The sequence below is a fragment of the Piliocolobus tephrosceles genome, chromosome 8, assembly GCF_002776525.5.
Source record: "Piliocolobus tephrosceles isolate RC106 chromosome 8, ASM277652v3, whole genome shotgun sequence".
NCBI lineage: Eukaryota > Metazoa > Chordata > Mammalia > Primates > Cercopithecidae > Piliocolobus > Piliocolobus tephrosceles.
In genome coordinates, this window is record NC_045441.1 from 54,297,418 (window position 1) to 54,319,078 (window position 21,661).

The 21,661-nt window shown below is 35.5% G+C and overlaps 1 protein-coding gene across 3 annotated transcripts in view; it reads left to right on the forward strand.

Moving 5' to 3' along the window:
• Positions 1-21,437, forward strand: part of SKAP2 (src kinase associated phosphoprotein 2) — a 205,491-nt gene extending 184,054 nt beyond the window's left edge. For all 3 annotated transcript variants that reach the window (XM_031936034.1, XM_031936036.1, XM_031936035.1), the window contains exons 11-13: positions 3,738-3,850; positions 18,326-18,427; positions 18,861-21,437. In XM_031936034.1, coding sequence (XP_031791894.1) covers positions 3,738-3,850; positions 18,326-18,418 — 206 coding nt within the window. In that variant the 3' untranslated portion in view covers positions 18,419-18,427; positions 18,861-21,437. The remainder of the gene's footprint in view (positions 1-3,737; positions 3,851-18,325; positions 18,428-18,860) is intronic.
• Positions 21,438-21,661: the final 224 nt, after the last annotated feature.

Consider the following 21,661-nt stretch of genomic DNA (forward strand, 5'->3'; position numbering starts at 1 on the left):
TAATGCTTTTGCATAGAAGTGACCTTTGCTCTTCCCTAGGCTGTCAAAGATGTAACACTAGAAGTTTGTTTGCCACGCAGGGCAGTGAGTTGACAAGGGTATTACTATCTTGCTGAGCATCTACATGACATGAACTTCTAACCTTACTCAAGAATGTTATATATTTTTCACATTGACTGATTTTACTAAACCCCCCGCCACAGACTTTTCTAATGTAAAGTATGTAAGCAAAAACAAAGTTAATCTTGTGTTTCTTACAAGTTCCTTCATGTTCAAACTTATATATCTTGCAGTACGTGGGTGAGTATATATATAAAATAAAGATTCCATTTGCTTTTGTTGAACATTATAGAATATGTTTACCTTTCTAAAATAGTTTTTAAACCTTGTAACACCAAAGGAGAGATTCTCCACTGTCTTATTCTCATAGGTTTCACCCGTGGTCATCATGTTTTTCATCTTTGCAAAGTATCTCCTCTGTCTACGTGTTTCATAACAATTCTGTTAGCTTTGCCCAATGATCTCTTCTTGTATGTTTTTAAAAGCAGGAGTAAGAACATTGTTTTAATCTTTCACAGGGTGGCTAATTAATTTTTTTCCTTCTTACCTTCTTTTTTTAATCATTCATGCTTCTCAGGACAAGAAACATAATGTTTTTTTTTTTTCTGTAATTTTGAAGATATAAATCATGATGTGGATAGAATAGGAAAATTAATCCATGTAGTAAAGACAACCAGACATAAATTTGTGCTTTAAAATATATGTTTATGACATTTGCCTCATCCCATCTTTAAAAATACGTATCTCAACTGGATTATTTTTCAGTATTTAGGGGTGAACAGTGCTAACTTTTGCAAACCTACTGTGCTTTTGAGGCTGTCTGTGCTTAAATTTTTGTGTATGTTTAGCTACACTTTAAATTTTAAAAAGTAAGCTAGAGGAGATTGCTGCTCTCTAAGGAATAGGACCGTTCCTGATTTTTTGTGTCCAGATTTCATACCAAGAATTCAAACATTACTTCCCTGAGGGAGACTAAGGCTAATAAACATATACTGCCAGGGTTTTTTTCCCCCTACTTATGATTTTTCTGCTTTATAACTAGTATTGCATGCTGAAATAGATAGACTAGTAAATCATACATGTATGTAGCTGTGTGACATAAACAAATTATTCTTTAACAGAGCTCTCATATGGGACACAAAAATGAGGTTGATCTTTGGGTAACATCATCATCAAGATTATAGAAAGCACAGTTGAAAATGCATCTTTTTCCCAGTATTGCCAAATCGCTAGCTCTGTTGCCTCTTTACAGCAGTGAGATTTAATGAAATGCTCATGATGCACATCTAGGGAGAGATGCATCTTGCACACGGTGGGGGTCTCTCTTCCCCTCATGTGCTCCTGTAACTCCCATTAGTGTTAATGGGAGTTTCAGCAAGCGTTATCGAGGGGAAGAGAGACCCCAAAGTGATAAGGATTATGTGTTAGAAATCACCATATACTTTTCCTTCTTTCTCTCCCCTCCCCTTTGAGAATCTATTGAATGAAAAACTATTGTAAGTGAATCTGAAAAACAGAAGAGCAGCCTGGACAGCTGGGGAACCCAATGGGACAACATAGCTAAGTCAAAACCTCTACTCTAGTTTTTAGCCCAAGTTTTGTTTCTTCCACTTTTTTGGAGCAAGCCTAAGGCTGAGCAGCATGGGGAAGACAGACTAAAGAAACCAGCCATTTAGATCCTTTTACCTCCTGGCTAGTTACTGTGGGGGAAGGCCTTGCATGTGAAATGATGTCATCCTCTCTTTGCTCTAATTCCCTGACTTTTAAACTGACACTGACGGACTGCAAGGGGCACAACATTTGACCCATTTACCAGTTGATTTAATCTGACTAGAATGTTTCAACTTCTAAATCTCTATTTGTCTAAATAAGTGGTTTTTAAAGGAAATCAGTCACTTTATTATTAAGTGATTTTTTTTCTTTTAAAAAAAATTGACAATATTTGAAATGATCTGGCCAGCTGGAGTGCCCTCTAGTGTCCATTTTTAGAATTTACTTAATATATGCTTTGGGGAAAAAAATGTAATGAAGAGTGGCCACAAGCGTTGTTAGTTCTTGGTTGGATTCCCAAGCTTGTATACATCCCTGCTGGTATGTGATGAGTGCTCAGATGCTAGTGTGGAGAAGTCAATAACGTATCTGTCTCTCCCACTCCCTCCTCCTTTCTCTTCCTCCTTCTCTCCCCACTCCCATTGTCCCTCATTCTCTTTTTTAATTCTTAGAAAACAAGAGACAAAATTTAATAGAGGGGTTTTGCTAGGTTGTATATTTTCTAGTCCATCTTTATTTTCTTATAAGCGAAAAGTAGCATTCTATTTCCTAAATATTCAGACTCCATATTATTCAGATTCTCCATTTTTTGGCCTTAAAATATTTCATATATTAAAGAGAATTTTAAAATTTTCTAGTAAACTTAACACTTTGTATAAATCACAAAAAATGTGTAATAAGATGAACACCCTAATGACATGCTAATGTGACTAGTTGTGTTGGAATCACCAAAAAGTCTGCTGTTTGAGAGCCATGTAACAATACTGAGATGACAACTCTGGTCCAACATGTGTCTCCACAGTTATCCCCTCAGAATTCAAAGATGACATTCCAGGAATGGAAGTTGTTAGCATGTATATATTCTGCCTGGCTAGTGAACACACAGACATCTTATTGATATTACTTGCATTCTTTTTGTGTTAACTCATCAAAACTCAATTATCATGAAATTAAAAACAGGAAACAGTTCTTAGTGTAACAAAAGCATCTAGTGTGTTTAACTGTGTTCTGTGTTTCAGGAGATCCGCACTATATAAGTGACAAAGCATTTATTACCCATTTATTGTGGTATTACAGAGTGGAAAGTGCTAAATAATCAATCAGTTAATGGTCTGTATGGCAGTTTGAGCACATCACATCCATTGTGCGTATGCTGTTAGAAGGATGAGCTGATACTCCAGTGTATGTTGCATGTTTATTCAGAGCCTAATGTCGTAAACTGGGGCTGACAAAAATCTGTTGAAAAATGCGGCTTCAACACTGGCAATTTCAAAGTTGCTAAAAAATGTCAAGGATAACTTTGGCTTTGGGTACGAATGTCCCTAAGGAAAATTGCTGTAATTACTCTTTATACCGTTCCACATAGTTGTCTTTCATTAACCAGCTCTAGGGTTTTGTATTTTTTTTTTTTTTCATTTTGGTTCCTTAGTTTTGGTTTTATATTTGTACATTAGCTCCTTTACTATTATTATTTTCATGAAGTGTCTCAAATTCTGTGAGATGGTTATTTCACAAAGCCTGTCACATCTCATGGATATTGCTCATTGTGAAGTGTGGCAGACACATCTTCAAAACATGTTGCAAGTGGGCTTAGGTTTGTTTTTTAAAATAAGTGGGAAGCAACTTTTAGGTGCTGGTTTGATGACAGCATATAGCAATTACAGATTTTAGATGAAAGGCAGAAAAAGAAAAGCCAAAATTCAAAATCAGATCTTTTTGCAAGTGGTCTTAAGAGGATAGTGAGGCATAGGATTCATGTGGATGTAATAAAATATTCGTTTACTCAGGACAGAATTTTTTTAGACTTTTGGTGATCTAGGGCATCATTTAATTTCTATTGGTTTATTTTGAAATGAGGGATTATTACATGAAGGCCCTAATTCATGCTTTCTCTTTCTTCTTCCTAGGGGATAAGAGCACTGATTATGCTAATTTTTACCAGGGATTGTGGGATTGTACTGGAGCTTTTTCTGATGAGTTGTCATTTAAGCGTGGTGATGTGATTTACATTCTTAGCAAGGTAAGAAGATACCCCAAAATGACATTTGTAAAGAGGGAACACAAAGCTCGATTTTTAATGCATTTGGATTTATAGCGCTAGGGAAAAATGCCAATTGGAATTCTTCTAGGTCCTTGTTAACAATTGGGAGTTCACAATAATTAATTATTTTGTCAAGTGAAATGTAATCAAATTTTAAACACAATCAGATAACAGGATTCAACTTAACAGTGTGTTTACCTATCACTTCAGCCCTTGGCTGACATCCACCTACTGCCTTCTCCAGAAACAATATACTTATGTGAAAGTTAACATTGTAATGTATTAGATTATTTATTATGTTTTTCTTTCCTCTTCCTTTTTATTCTTCTGTGTGCTTATTCTGATTTTGTCTGCCATTCACTACTGGAAACACTATGTTTATAGAACAAGTTTTTCATCTTTATGTAAATACATTGGGTGTTCCGGCAATTTAAAAGCAATGCTTTTCTATTCAGACAGGCTTAGGTAATTTTTTAAGTTGTTTAGCATACTATATTTGTAAACAAAATGGCAAAGTATAATTCTATAAACTCGTCTTTTTATATATATATGTGTGTGTGTGTGTATGTGTGTATATAAATTCTTGTATCTGCTTCTTAAAATACTGGATTATTCAGAATCTTTTTGTCCTTAGATCTAAAAATCAAGTTTCTTATCGTGATTATACTTCTGGTAATGTATATGAGCTCCCTTAATTTTCGTATTTTAATTTCCCCTATTGTAATATGGGGATTTAAAAATTTCCCTCTGGCTACTTACAAGACTACTTTAGAAACAAAACAATTGAAATATAACTAGAAAAATGTTAAATCATAAGTCTAGAAGGTTGATGTGGCTTCTTTCTTGATTCGAGAAATATTTTGGACTTTTCAGAGAGATGGTATGACTTGTTACATGCAGAAGACAATTTGGAAAGAAGGTCACATACTGAATTTTAACACTAGATGGCTGGTGCATAAAATCATAACACAGAGAATCATCGAATGTTGGAGTGATGAGTCTCCATGATGATAATCTAATTCTTGGTTTTATAGATGAAGGAACTTGGGTCAAGAAAATGCCAGAGTCATGACTTGAGCTGTGTCTTGACTCCCAGACCAGTGCTTTTTCCTTTGTTTTCTTTCCTGTGCCCCTTCCTTCCTTCCTTCCTTCCATCCATCATAAAGCACCTGCAGTGTGCCAGGACCCATTCTGACAACTGTGATAAAATAAATAAAGCCAACTGGGATAATTGTTACTTAGGGTGCCCAAAGCTAAGGCTGGTCACTTTATTTCTCTCAGTCTTCTGCTCATTAGCATGGGATTTTGTTACTGTTGTCCCAGAAAGATGTTTTAGGTTCTTGGACGCTATAGATAGTTACGTCACAACTCTTGATTAAGTCTGTTATTGAGCATTAAATTGTCCTGAGTTAGGATGACAGCTTTTTGAGTTAATTACTTAATAAAGAAGTCAAACTGATTAGTTTCAGCTCCTGTCAAGAAACTTTCTTGGAATCATTCCTAAATTTATATAGCTCACAGTCTTTTTAAAACCAATTTAGCTGCAATTGTGTATACAACTAAAACGTTGATTAGATTGCACTTGCAAGTTCAGATTATAGGAGTGAGTGGCATATAGCCATTATACTCCTTTTGTAAATATGAAATTTATAAAGCCCATGTGGATCTATGTGTAAAACCTTCTTTTTGATTCAGGTTGTCTTTGTTGCTGAAAGCCTAGGTAGAGCACCAGCTTCCAGAACTGGCTGTGAAACAAGCAACCATAGGCGTATCTTATTTCTACTGTTGCCTCAGGAAAAAATTTTTGGTTAACATGAAATTAAAAGTATAATCATAGGTGTGTATCATACTTTTAGGATTCCGAAGGAGGCAGTTCCTATTTTGTGTAAACTAATTTTATTTGTGAAGCCTGATTGGAGAACAAAGGTTAAAGGTGTTCCAGCCCATGGAAAGCACTTACTTCCATCTAACATTTTTAAATGCTATTATTTGGGAGAGAGCTGATCCAAAGTACTTCCTCTGCCAGTGTTTTGCAAGGCTTGAAGTTTCACCATCATGATCATATTTATTAAGGGCCTTCTAGAGATGAGTAATCTACCCAGGGTTCATTTTGGTGGTTGAAAAAAGAGCCAAGAAAGAAGACCGTGTTAGCCAGCACATTATTACCTTTGGCTGAATAAGGTTCAGTGTTCATCGTTACCCAGCTGTGGACCTAGTGGAATCAACCTGGTAAATCTTGGTGAGAGTAAAAAGGAGAGGACATTTAGCTTTCCCTTGATGAGATTTGGACATATTCTGGGCTATTGATGAGTATCTTGGCTGCGAGTAGACAGGTTGCTTTGGGTTGAGTATATGTTTGTGAAGACTTACTTCCCCACCTTCCTTCAGACAGATTCAGCTAGGAATCTCTTGAGACTTTCTAATAGTCTTTATTGACTTGGCCTTCCAGTTTTATCAAAACTTTGGCAAACTCAGACTGTAAGTTAATACCATAAATTCATTTAATATGTGAATAACTGCAATTTTGAATGCTTGATATTATTACAAATTAAGTACAATTAGTATAGAAATCACTAGCGTTTTTAGATGCCTCGCAATGTGTTTAATTGAGTTTCTCAGAGTTATATTTAGATTTTGTGATGATGGGATGAAATTTTACCTTTCAGTTTATTTTTTCACACCATCTAGTGGCTCAGAATGAGTGGTGCAGGTAATTGCAGCTATTGTACACAATCAAAATGGTGTCATAAATTCAACTTTAAATCCAGCTATGGGTTATTACTTTCCTATTTCATGTCAATAAATTATTAGCATTAGTCATGAAAAACTTTGTTCATCATTCTGAATTAAATATAGAAATTGTATATATAAAGAAGAATACATTTTAAGGATTCTGAAATAGTATTTGTAGAGATATAGAAAATGTGTACTTTGTAAAGAAATTAATGCCATGACTTGTCTATTAATAATAAGACAATTTAAAAGATTTTAAAGATATGCAGCTTTCTTTTAGTAATGGACTCATTTATAATTTGAAATACCAAATTATCACTGATTTATCCTCTAGAAGTGTGTCAATTCTGAAAATATTCTTTAAAAAGACAACACAAAATAGTTTAAGATGCATACTTTCAATATAAATTAACATTTAGACAAAACAAGAAATAAAATCCTATGCATTATAATGAAGAGTGTTTTAATTTTGTTTTTTTGTTTGTTTGTTTATTTGTTTGTTTGAGATGGAGTCTCACTCTGTCGCCCAGGCTGGAGTGCAATGGCACAATCTCGACTCGCTGCAACCCTCGCCTCCCAGGTTTAAGCGATTCTCCTGCCGCAGCCTCCCAAGTAGCTGGTATTACAGGCGTGTGCCACCACACTCAGCTAATTTTTGCATTTTTAGTAGAGATGGGATTTCACTATTTTGGTCAGGCTAGTCTGAAACTCCTGACCTCAGGTGATCTGCCCACCTTGGCCTCCCAAAGTGCTGGGATTACAGGCATGAGCCACTGCGCCCAGCAAATGTTTTAATTTTGTAAATGTAATGGCAGAAAAACATTTAACTAGCTTGGGGATTAGGTTGTTTTCACTTAAAAATCGCTATAGAAATATAGTTTTATTTGAAAATTCAATATATTGTCTTCTGTTTTGCAAGAAAGCCTCGATGGAATGTTAGCTGTGCTCAGTCAACCTGGGGGTGATTTATTTATTTTAGACCTCTTTTGAAAGTTATACAAATCGTAGCCTTTATTTTTTATTTTTCTTCCGGTGCAAATCAAATGTTGCAATAAAGAAAGAAGAGTAGGCAGATACTGTGCCCTTTCCCCTTCCCTTTTTAACATTTTCCAATTAGCAGCTATCATGTGACCCCGGCTGAGATAGCCCCTCCTTCAAAGTGTCCAGCATTTTCTTAGGTTTCACCTTTGAACCTCACTAATAATAAATCTAAACACCGCCTGCCTTAAAAGGCAAGCCAGTAACTTTTTGCTTTATACTTCTATTCACATAGGGTTGCTGCTATTTTTTTATGTGTTAAAATTAAAAGCTTCAGTAGTTGAATAGAGATTTGGAAATCTCTTTTTTCTCTTAAAAATGGAGCAAATTTATAAAGACTGATGAAAGCAGAATTTGTGATTTTAATGACAGTTGTGTTGTTAATGAATTAACAATTGGTTTCAGATTCATTTGATAGGGGGAAATCATATTTGAGATAGAAAACCTGTATTTCCTTAAGAAATTGGGTTGTTTAAAATAATGCTAACTATTTTTATTAGTTTTCATTTCATTTTTACTACCACTAAATAAAACACGGAACATAATATTATAGCTAATAGTATTTTCCTAGAAGCATGTTTGTGAAATTTTATCATTTTAATAGCAGGATCCAGATTATATAGCAATAGGTATATTCCGAGGTCCCAAATGCCTTTTTGGTTATGTTATTCTATCTTGCTCTTCTGGATTTCTGTCCTCTGTTAGTTTATCTTTCAATCTGTACTCATCAATAAATTGCTAACCACATTCTTATACTTACTTTTAAAGCAATAAATTATTTTTAGAGATTTAATAACAGGCAAGCTGCACTTCAGAAAAGAGGCACACTATGATATTAAAAGAAAAATGAGAGTTAAGAATTCTGGAATATTTTATCTAGTCTAGGGCATATGCGACTAGCTCTGCAGCCTTTGAGAAACTTTTTATTAAGTCAAACACAGGAAATGTAGGTGAAGACTGTGGTCACCAATGTACAATAAAAGGGTACTTTTTGGTGTATATTGGTTGGAGTTTCAAGCTGTACCTCCTTTTATATCTGGTTGACTTTTTCCAGTGATTGGTGAATTGTGACTGTCATTGACCATTTGCTTCTCATTGTAAGAATGTAAAGATTAAATTACTGTGGCTTTTCTTGGCTTCAAACCTATGCTAATAAATGCAAGTCTTGTTGCGCTCTACTGGCAGAGGGAAATAAGTTACTTTTTAGCTGTCTTAGTTTTTCATTTGTAACCATATGACCCAGTATGCCACAAATAGCATGGCCAACTGCTGCAGAGTAACTAGGACATCTGAATATGGGACATGCATTGTTGACACTAAGCTAGCTCCAAAATGTTATATTTTATAGCCTTTTGATAAGAAGTAGTATTTGTATTAGTGCTTGCATTTGTTTGGTCTGATGACATTTAGTTTGTATGTTGTCAGTATGGATGTATGGTCTAGGGCACAGTGGAAACATTAACCAGCCCAACCTCCTATTTAGTACCCATCTCCTCCTAGTAGTGAAAAGCAGTTTATGGACACAACACCATGTCAGAAAATGTTCTAGTTCTACTCATAGGACTCCTCATGTTATCTATTTGTGAACAACATGCTTAAGTACTTCCCTACTTTCTCTTACATAAATTGGAGGAAACATTCCAGAAAAATGTTGGCAGATGAAAGCAAAAGGTACTTATAGGAGGCAGGCTGGCAGCTTCAGCCCTTGCAATGGCCTGAGAGTACAGGAAAAACCAGAAGGCAGTGTCAGAGAGGCAAGGTGAGCAGAGGTGGCAGTGGAGAGGGCTGCTTTGGAAAGGAGCCCACCTGCAAGGCCTATGTGATTTACTTCAGCGTGAATAACCAAGAGTTTGGCAGCAGCAAAACAAAACCTTAAAGAAAAGCACTATGTTGATATATTTTTTTTTAATTCTCAGTTGAACAATTCATGATTTCAGACTTGAAAATCAGGAACTCCCTCAGTGTGTATGGCATACTTTCACTCTTTTGAGATGTCTTCTTCCTCATCCCTTTAGAACATGGAGCTAGATATTCCAGGGAAATCATTCAGCATAGAGACTAGACTACTGATTAAGAAAAGTTTGGGTCGATGTTTAGTAAATTATAGATAAATGACAGCTGTTCATCACTGAGTATTCAGCTATCAAGGAACAACCAGCATACCATGTGTTTTGGCTCACTCCTGTAATCCCAGCGCTTTGGGAGGCCGAGGTGGGAGGATCACTTGAAGTCAGGAGCTCGAGACCAACCTGGCCAACATGGTGAAACCCTGTCTCCACTAAAAATAGAAAAATTAGCTGGGTGTGATGGCGCGCACCTGTAGTCCCAGCTACTTGGGAAGCGGAGGCAGGAGAATCACTTAAACCCGGGAAGTAGAGGTTGCAGTGAGCTGAGATCGCACCACTGCACTCCAGCCTGGGTGACAGAGCATGACTCCATCTCAAAAAAAAAAAAAAAAAAGAAGGAACAACCAGTTAAAATTGTAATAAATAAAATGTTATATTCCTCAAATACTTGTTCTCTTTGGAAGATAAGATTATTTTTGGAAGAACAGGGTGGAGACCTGCTCATAAAAATCAGATTGCCTTATAGTGCATCCCAAAGTACTCTGTTTTTTTGTTGTTGCCATAATACTTTGCTATACCAATTAGTGGGCAGGGATGGGAAGAGGGAATGAAAAAGTGTTTATTGAGCATTTACAATGTCCTGTTCTAGGTACTTAATATGCTTTCACACATATAATTAATATAATAACCCTGTGAAATAGATGATGTTATAATTTTACAGATGAGGAAACTGATGCCCAGTAAGGTTATTATGGAAATTATCTGAGGATACGCAGCTATTAAGTGCCTTCTCCAGGTATCAATACAGGTCTGACCCTAAAGCCTTTTCTCTTTCTACTTTGCTACACTTAAGTGGGACTTGATTAGGACTTTAACTTCTTTTCTGTATCAGAGGTTAATTGTAATTATCACATCCCAGTTCTAAACAGCGAACCATGTTATTGACAGTATCTTTTACATAATTAAATCTTGTATAGATGGTCAAAATTATTTCATTTTCTAATCAAATATTTGGTGAACACTCATGCAAAGTACTATTTTGAGCAGGATCCAGAAAAGCCACAAACTGTTATTCAAGGAGACTGCAATTAAGTCAAAGAAAAGACCAATGTATAAAATAGATAATAGCAATAAAACACAATGTAGGGTATCAGTGTTGTAGTCCTGGAGAATCCCAGAAAAAAGGGAAGTCAGTAAATACTGGAGTAAGTAAGTAAGGAAAGATTCATAGGAAATGGAACTTGAACTGGAACTTTATGTATGAATGGAGTTTATTCATTTAACAAATATGAATGCATATTTTCTGTGTCGATTACATATAAAACCCAGAAGAACAGCTGTGCTATGGAAAGGGGTGGATGGCCGTATTGATGAAAGGAGAGCATAGAGCCAATAGACATCATTGATTCAGTATCACTTCCTTTTTTTTTTTTTTTTTTGAGACAGAGTCTCGCTCTGTCACCTAGGCTGGAGTGCAGTGGTGCAATCTTGGTTCACTGCAACCTCTGCCTCCTGGGTTCAAGCGATTCTTCTGCCTCAGCCTCCCAAGTAGCTGGGATTACAGGCTCTTGCCACCATGCCTGGCTAATTTTTTGTGTTTTTAGTAGAGATGGGGGTTTCACCATGTTGGCCAGGCTGGTCTCGAACTCCTGACTTTAGGTGATCCTCCTGCCTCGGCCTCCCAAAGTGCGGGGATTACAGGCATGAGCCACCACGCCTGGCCAGAATCACTTCTCTTTCCTTACCTTGGAGAATGGTAGGCAGCCAGAGAAACCCTGTGAGAAACCAAGTCAACCTGATGTTTCCAAGTTAGTTTTTCTATAGCAACTTACACCACTTTTCCCTTATCTTCTCCTGTACCTTTTGTGTTAACCACACTCTCAACTACTTACTCTTCCCTGAACACAGCACATTCTTTTATCTCTGCAGGCCTTCATGCCTTCCATGTATTGCTCCTTTCATTATTCCTTCTGGAGTCTCAGCCCAGCTGTCACTTTCTATGTAAAGCCTCTCAGATCCTGCTGTAGGATTAGTTGCTTCTCTTTTTACACATTTTTCCCCTCTTACCTAACATTCAATATGATGATTACCTGTTTCTCTGGCTTTCTGTTTAAACTTTGAACTTCTTGAGGTAGACCCTGTGTCTTAAGTATTTTTGTATCCCAATATGTTAACAGTATGGCAGGTAGATGTTTACCATGCGTTTACCAAAATACAGTTAACAACAGGAAATAATCCTGACTTCTTAAAAGAACTTAGAATGATAGGATCATAGAGTGAGGGGGACCTTAGTGCTAACCCTTCACTTATAGATAAATAAATCGAGGCTCAACATAATAGGGGAAAAAGAAATAAAAGCCCAAAGGAAAAATGGACCACTCCTATAGAAACATCAAAAGACAGTGGTGTTTCTGCGGTTGTACTTCCACCTTGGCCCTGAACTTCTTGGCAGCCAAACGAAAAAAGGGAGAGATGGGAGCTAGTAACTTCTTTCAATCGTAAAGGAAGGATGTTGGCTTTTCCCAGCACTGGCTACTTAAATGTTATCACATGAATTTCTAGAATCTGCCCTGAATATCTGACCTCAACAACTTTATATAAATAAGTGCATAAGTAGCAGGTATTGGCCCCAGCCAAAACTTTTCATAGTAAATATAATAAAAGATTTTATAAAGGTAATTCTGTGAAGGTCCAAATATATAATAATTAGGCGTATTGATTTATATTAAGTACATAACTGCACTGTTGTAGAGTCTCAATGAAGAATATAGACAAAAAAATCATCCCTGAAGAAACTTTGGGATCGCCCAAGGTCACAAAGCTAGATAGCAACAGAGCTAGGATGAGACTCTGTATCTTCTGAGAAGATAAGAAGAGGGAGCTGAAAAAAACCAGGAGATTTTCCATTCTACCCGTCATACTATTTTTTGCCTTTGCAGAATTCTGTGTTAACTTCTTTCAGTGCTTACAAGTAAATTAAACTGAATTCATTTTTTCCAAGAACTGGAATTAGTTGGTCCCTGTTCCAATGTGGACAAATACCTTTCTGAACATGGGATTTAAGCTTTTTAGACAAGGCATATCCCATGTAGTGCATTTGAAAACATGGTGGCAACAGCTGGTCACAGGTGGGAACAGCATGCTCCTTCAGATCGCCCACTCAGCTACATGTAAAGGCTTCAGAACAAATGCTTGTTTAGTCACTACTACAATTATTTAACTATGTCTAATATACACAAAAGAAAATATATTACTATTGGAAATTACATTTCTTAAGAAAATATTTAGGATAGTCAACTGGTGCATCATCCAAAATGAAGACTTAGTCTATTTCATCATCCAGTACGTATTTATGGAACATCTTTTTATGTCCTGCAATGGGAGGCATACAGTTAAGTGCACGTCCTTCCCCTGATCTTAATGAGTTTGTACTTTATTTTAGTTGAAGGAAAAAACTAATGTACACAAGATCTACTGAGGAATAAATGCTTGGCTTGAAATGAGAGATATAAATGTGGATTCGTTAATTCAGAGAAAATTTCATGACAACTGAGTAACTTGAGTCAGGTCTTAGTCATTGGACAGGATTTGGCTGAGGGAGAGGAGATGTCTCTGGGAAGCGAGCACTACATACAGAGGTAGAATGAGTGTAGTGCAGAAGGTTGTACTGTGCCGGCTAGAACAGTGACAGGAAAAGGTTGCTAGTAGGGTGGAAACAAGCTAAAGTCTATAGTTAATGCAGTGGAGAGTTAGTATAAGTTCTTGAGCAGCTGGGTAAACTGATGAAAAGAGTTCCTGGAAAGAACAGAGAGGCAGCATTGATAATGCAGTAATCCAGGGCAAGGTGATGAAGGCCTGAATTAGTGGTGCCAGTGAGAATAAAGTGGAATGGGTGAACCTGAGAACAGTTAATAGAGTCATGTATCGGTGGGTAAAATACTGTACACTGTATACCAAAGTCACTCTCTACTGAGCATGACATGATCTTCTTTGCCTAACATTATCTGCGAATCATCAGTCTGAATGTCAGTTTTTACTCTATGGTATTGTAACTGTCGACTTTGTAGAAAATGGAATTAAATATATCATGACTCAGGGATATAAACTAAAATTTGTTATGAGAATTAAATTCTTACCATCAGCTTCCTTGTCTTTGTCTCTCTTGCTTTGAAAATGGAGGATACAATGCAAGAAGGAAAAACAGTACCACTAGGGAACTTAGTGTCTTTAGTCAGGTTCCTGAATGGTGGTGCTCAAACATCATGGAGGTCCTTAAAGATTGTGCCAGTTTCCTCATTTAACAAGTTAGGAATCTAAGATTCAGGTAGTTAATGTGTAGATAGTAATAGTAAAACACTGAGGTTGTGCAGTTCCTGTTGTGCATTTTAAAGATAACCTTTTGAAACGATGGATGTATGAGAAATGAGAGGATTCTTACAAAGTTTCTAATCAGAGTTAATAAAAAAGAGACTAAAGAGGTAGCCTTGATGAAAGTATTTATACACTTTAAATAGGTATCTAGTCTTCATAGTACTACAGTGTTTATGAATAAAGATATCACAATGAAGAATACTTGGAAAACAATAGTCAAGTCCGTTGGTTCTTAAACTTGCTGTATTTTATATTTTGTGAATAAAATTATTTTCGTTTTCACAAAAGGCTGGTGTGTTTTGAAGCACAGATACATGTTTGGAAAAAGGACACAAAATTTTTTTAACATTGCAAACACCTGTTGCTTTCAAATACATCGGTAACTAATTTCTGAAAGGGTTAGTACATTATTAAATCTTATTAATGTTTTAGGTTGCTGTTAAGTCAGCATTCTTTTACCATATCATTGGCAGAAAGTGGATTAACATACTCGATAAATGACAGTCATGGTGGAAAAAGATTTCAGTAAATGTTGGGGCCTTATTTAAGTGTAAAATAATATTCCAGCAGAGAAAGAAGATTTAGTTAATGAGTAAATACTACTATTATGTTGGATAAAGTCTCTGTTTCACTTTATAATAACTAGTCCTTTTTCCTGCCTTCTTACCCAGTCACTCTTACTGCTCAATAAATATTAATGGGGGCCTAAAATTTCAACTACAAAATAAAACAAACAAAATGATTATAATGGTATGAAAATTGAAAACATGGGAGTTAGATCACAAGCATTCACTACCGCCTTACGATTATTTTCTCAGATTACTGGGCAAGTTTGGCTTTTCTTTGCTTCTTTGATTGCCACACTACATTTTGCCTTGAAGCCATCCATTTTGCAGATACTGAATTTCTTTTGAGTACTGTTTTTATACAATAAGCATCATTACACCTCTGGATCTTGATAGCATTACTGCGGGAGGAGAAAGCAGCTTTGTGTTAGTAATTACCTAACATTGTCAGAAGCTGACTGCAGGCCTCTTTCTAGTGATAACAGAATAACCGCATAATGTAGCTTTATAGCACATGATTAATAGAAAATAATTACACGTCCTACAAAGGGATGCAATATTTCTTATAAATTGACTAGAATGGTTTCCTGTAGATTAAAGGACTCTTCATTATTTTATCAGTCCTGCTGAAGTACAGTCACTTGCCTATGTTAGCATTTCAGTTGATGTTAAGAGCTGAATAGGTGAAGGATACCAGATGGCAGACCTCCTTGTACCTGAGACCCTGTGTTCCATAAAGATTACATGATGCTTCCTAACCTTTCAAAGATTTAGACAACAGCCTGGTATGGTTTGTCTTTTTATTTTTTGTTTGCTAAGAAGATAAAGTTTGAGAGTTTTCCTTTTTGTTTTTTAAATGATGCACCTGTGACTTTATAATTAGTTTGTGGACTGGAAAACAACATTGTATCAGTTGCATTATTTTCCACTGTAAGTAATATATCATTCATAATCACATTTGTTTGGGGGCGGAAAAGAGAAAAGGCAAAGACAGGCAGATTTTCTTTTTCAGAAGGAAACCTTGTATGATATTGAATGTTCAGGCCAAAGTTTAGAATACTGTACTCCAAGAAGCATTTTCATTCCAATTTATAGGCAGCAAATGGTTTAATTGGGATTCATGTTGCTCAGGAGGCTCATACAGAGAATGATAATGATAAACGTAAAAAGCTCCTGTGTTTGCAGTCTTGTCAACATACTCTAATGGCTGCAGTGTAAATCCATAAATTTGCCTCCAGTATTTTTACCTCACTATATTTGATCATAATGCATTAATTCCAAACAGGAATATAATTTGCAATTCTTTACAAATATAAGGTAATAAATATTCTGGTTTTTAGTTTTACCTTTTCTGATTTAAATCTGATATTTTAGAGTATTTTTATGAAGTGTATATTTCCTGTGTTTTTCAATTATTTTAAATTAAGTGAAGCATTTAAGATTATTTTAGTCTAAACCTTTTTTCTCCCTAGAGTGTTACTTTTAAGGGATTTGTTCATAGTTGATTAAGCTCCTCCCTGCTGTTTACCACTATGCTTTCTAGTTAATAAATCTTACTATTCTACCATAGCACAGAATTCTCTCGACTGTGAAGTCTGCCCTTGTTGATGTGATTTCTTGGGAACTAATTTCTTAAATTTGGGTGTGAGTAGCTTTTTGAAAATGATAACATGCCTTTAGTTGATAGCACAGACTATGACCAAAGTAGAATATTATAAAGTAATAACTTTCTGGCTTATAATTTGAATTGAAGCATTGACCCCCAGATTGAGGGCCATTCTCTGGAAGCAAGTGTAAGCCAATAACATGTCCTCTCATTGAATGTTTTCTATGTCTGTCATTGGGGAGCAGGGGGCTAGTTCATTTTCTCATTCCAAATAATCAGTTTTAAAATCTTACATTAGCATTGAGTAAGAGCTTTGACACTCAGACCTACCCTGTCAATTATCCATTTTGAAATCTTACAGTAGTCTGTGAAACTGTTAAGTACAGTGTGTTTTTTAAGCATTAGGCTCTAATTGTATTCATTGCCTTAAAAATAGAAAAGGGCAGTTTTATGAGGTACCTATTAAGATATAATGGTTGCTAGTCGTGACTTTCAGTAAGTTAGTATTTTCTTCTGATAAATATTCCTGCATAGATTATAGCCATCATTGGGTTCTGGGCATCAGAGTATCCTCGTTGCTTAGTTGTCCACTGAGTTCACACTATCAGTGAACTTTAAAAGTTTAAAACTTAAAATCTTGAGTTTACTGCCTCACAAGCCAGAACTGTGCCCTCAATAGAATAACAATTGCAGGAGTGGTCTTTTCTCCCCTCTCCCCCTCCACTTTGTTCTTCCAATAAACCTAATCCTGATACTGCCCACTGTTTGAAAAAGTGCCTATGGATTTTATCCTATAATCTCTCTATCGATAGACTACATATCAATACATACACGCTAATGTAATGCTACATTTCTATTAAAGAATTGCATAATTTTCCTTTCTGATGGTCAATAGCATACTAATCAATACAAATGTTAAGTCTGTACTAGTATTAACATTCCCTTCCCACATATAACTCAATATACATATGCACATTTATCTATGACTCAGATGCTGGAAAATCATAACCTGTTAAATTACTTTTGGGATTGATGTTAAAAATTTATCTTATATGAAAAATTAAATTTGAGCACTACAGTGCTTGTGAAGAGTATTGCTTTTGGAAGATATTATTCTTGAAACTTGTAATTCATTTTACTTTGTTTGTATCTCACTACACATAAATAAATTTGAGATAAAAATACATTAGTCAATCTGGCAGACATATGAGACCGGTTATGGAGTATTCACAATGCCTAAAGCAGTGGTGTATCTGTCAAAGGAGGAAAAAGTGGGAGAAAAGGAGGCATAGGTTTTTTTATCTCAGGTTGCAAAGTAAATGCAGAGGTGACTCATCAACCACTGTGTTTTAGAGCTAGATTAATATTTTGCCTTTATAACTTGCGATACTTTTATTTCCTATTGATCTTGACCTTTAAATTCCTTCTACCTCTCCTTTATCTAAGGTAGTTTATGGTCAATAATAAAGGAATAATAAATGCCTTAGGGAAACTATTTTAAAGGAACCTGTTTGTGAATTATTTTTTAAGCATTTTTTTTGGTATTATTAGTGTTTCCTTATTCTCTAATTTATCTGTTAAACTGTGTATATTAGATTTACTTGAGAAGGGGCAGACCTCTGTCAACATTCTAAATCATTTTAGGTCATATAAGTTTAAGAAATAAGTAGTTTATTGTTAAAAAAAAAAAATTTTATCCTTGCTAGATGATAAGCTTCTTGAAGGCAAATATAATAGCTTAAGGATCCTGGCTTTAACCTTCTATAGCCTCTAAAGGTGTTCCCAGGCTTTGTGGAGAGAGGGTGTCCCCGAGAGAAGGCTTCCTGAGGTAGTTTCATTTTCTAGGTTTTCATGAGTGATTGTTTCTGTGCCCAGTAATAAACAGGCTTTGTGTTATACCTTAATTTAAATCATTGCCTAACAGCATTTTAAAGTGTCCAGAAACAAAAAGATGAAAATGTTTACATTTGCAGCTCAAGTTCTTTTAACTTTATAAATAGAAATAACATTTCTAAGAAGTTGCATACAAACGACACCAGTCTAAAGGTTAATATTGCATATTGTTTTCAATTAGGAATACAATAGATACGGCTGGTGGGTAGGAGAAATGAAGGGAGCCATTGGCTTGGTGCCTAAAGCCTACATAATGGAGATGTATGATATTTGAGAGTCCTGGGTAAGTACATTTTAATCCAATATTCTGTAATAGCTCATATGTTCTCTTGGTCTCTTCGTTATGAGTCTTTGCCTTTTTAAAAGTCTTTAGAGTTTTCTGAAAACACAGAGATTGTGCCCCCAAATCTTTTTTGTTTTATTTGATCTGGTTTAATTTTTAAAATAAGAATTTTTAAAATAAAAACTTCATGGAATTTACTTTGGAAATGAATAGATTATTTAGAAAAAGTTCCTTTGATAGTAACCAGCTGTTTTCCCAAACTTCCTCCTTTTCAGTAAAATACCACTTTTATGGCCTTTCTGAAGAGTTGAATTGACAAAATGTTGAGTAAAAATACATTTTTCCTAGACTAAAAGTGTAATTTTTTTAAGCAGGAAAAATCAAGTTTCAACTGAATCAAAAATTAAAATGCAGCTTTCCCTTTCTTCTGCAGAAAAGGAAAATTCTTCTGCTTGTCTGCAAATGCTTTGGATTTAGAAGTGTCATGAAAGCATGGGTGACAGCTCCTAACCTCTCCTTGTTTTGTTAAACATTACTTGTCTTTAACTGTTATTTTATGCAGTCGCTCATTAAAATATTCCTCTGATGTGAAATTAAATGAAGGGTATTAATGTAAATTAGATGCAACCAGTAAAGTTATACCTGTTGCTATTTTGCAAAGAAATAATTATAGTTTTTATTTACCCATTTGATTTGTGTGAAGAATTCATCACTATTTTATACATACCGTTTAGTCTACTATAGTATAGTAGGCTACTATTGCTACTTCTGGTGTGAGTTGTAATGTTTCTTAATCATTGGAAATCAATTATTTTTAGAGTGTAGTATATAATTTTATAGCATTTTAAATTTAATGTATCATGCAAGTTTTTTTGGTTGATACTAAATAATGTGGTTGCTAAACAAAGAATGCTAAAGAATGTTCAAGCTTTGTAGGTAACTTTATTGTTATTACTTATTTTCACACATTTACTTCCTATAGCCACAAGAAAGAAAAAATGATGGGGTTGCAAATGGCAGTGTGCTGTCACCTGCAACACAAGTACATACCAGAAGTATGACTCATGCAAAGCATTTTACCATACAAATATCCTGGTGCGATGATGGGCCTGGCAACATTTTCTACTGTACTTTTGTTTAAATTCAATGAAACAAAAAATTCATAAGAAATTCCATCCTACCCCTAACAAAATGGTATAAAGAATCTCCCAGCCTGGCCAACATGGTGAAACCTCGTCTCTACCAAAAAGTAGCCAGGTGTGGTAGTGTGCTCCTGTAGTTCCAGCTACTTGGGAGGCCAAGGCACGAGAATTGCTTGAACAAAGGAGGCAGAGGTTGCAGTGAGCCAAGACCACGCCATTGTACTCCAGCCTGGGCGACAGAGTGAGACTCCATCTCAAAAAAAAAAAAAACGAAACAACCAGAATCTCAATGTATTCTCAAAGTAAAAAGGCATAACCAAGCACTCTCTTATCTTGCCTTATTGCTATGCTATGTACGTCCCACTGCAGAACAGCAGATTTGAGACTTTTCTATGTACTTCAGAGCACTGAAAAGAAAAGAAGAGTTTGGAGAGTAGAGTGTAGAAATCCCAGTGGTAGCAGGTACCAACAGGTGAGCAGAAAGGTAGTTTTAGCCTGACATTTGAGTTATACTCTGTGCTGCCTGAGCAAGATTTATAGAATCATATAATTACCTTTTCATGTATATTTGAAATCAGAAGTGTTTAAAATGTCTATGAGACACCAATATAGCCTTAACATATGTCAAAATACATTGCTGATTAATTATTTGGAATACACATAAACTCCTAATATTGAATCATTACTTATCAGGTATTATCTTTTTGGAACTTTTCAATATCTTTGCTTTATAAAGATTCTAACCATGCATCTGAGCTGGTAATATTTTAAAATCTCCATTATTTGTGTAAAACTGTTTATAAGCAGTGTTTGAGAGGGTCTGTTTTACCATTATCCCCTCAATATCATGATCATCCAATCTCAAATGTAAAAAAAAATAAAAGGAATTTGATTTTAGGGATTGTGAGTAAATAAGTTTATATATATAGACATTGTGAAGTTAAAGTTGTCAGAAATTACATTTGTGCAGTTGTTACCTTTTCCTCACGTAGTGCCATTGAAATAGACTGAAATCATCTTGGCAAAAGTTGGACAACCGAAGACGAATTTAGTGGACTGGTTTTCAAAACTTGAGCAGCTGAGAAGCAAAAGCCGTTGTTTTCAATGACAATGTAGCCTTTGTGGATTTGGGTTTGTGCTTTGGGCTGAAAAGAAGTTTTTAGTCCTAGACCAGTAGATGGCAGCAGCTTTTCATTGCAGACGAAACCACTTGAAACCCCTCCCCCATGGCACAAACTCGCCCATGATGGAAAGTGTTTAGATCTCTGCCTCCTTTTACAGTTAATCCAGGAGAGGGAGTCCTTTGCCAACTGATGACCAACAGTTCCAAGCCAGATAGTCTCAAGAACAGTGACAGTACAGAAATAAGGTGTTATTTCTGTTCAGAACTCCTCCGGCCTTTGTTCTTTTAAAACTTGAATGTAGGTGGGAGACATAGGAAAGGAAACAAAAGACTTAAAACTGGAGTGACAGGACAAATAATCATTACTTTCAATTCATGACTGCTTTATATTCATTTGATGAAATCATTTGTATACAAACCAGGGAGAAACTTTTCTTTATACCCTTGACGATATATCACATACTCTTCAAGATCATAATAATATCATTAATATGAATTTAAACAACATGGCTTGTTAGAAAATACGCTAATTGCTATGGTCTCATTATGTTTGCTTAGCTTTTATTTGTTTTTCTGTGAACAGTTAGCTAATTTTTTTCAAAGGTGATTGTAAATCATATTTTATATAGCATTTTGCTTATTTGCTCTGTACTGAATTTGTACTCTATTGCCATTAGATCTTACAATAATGTTCCACTCTGCAAATTTTTAAGGTTCAAATAAAGTTTAATTGTTTGCAAACTGTTATGATGCTAATAATTCAACAGCCTGCTGTGTTACTAATGAAATTACTTTGTTATGATTAATTTGGAAAATAGTGTGTTGATTGTAGTAATTAAGCACAACAAGGTGAAGTAAATGATTCTAATGCCATCTGGCCTCCAAACTGAATGAAGAAATGAAATAGGGCTGTCATCTGAATTTATTCAAAGAAGTAAGGATAATACAAATGACTTTCATTGCTTTAGG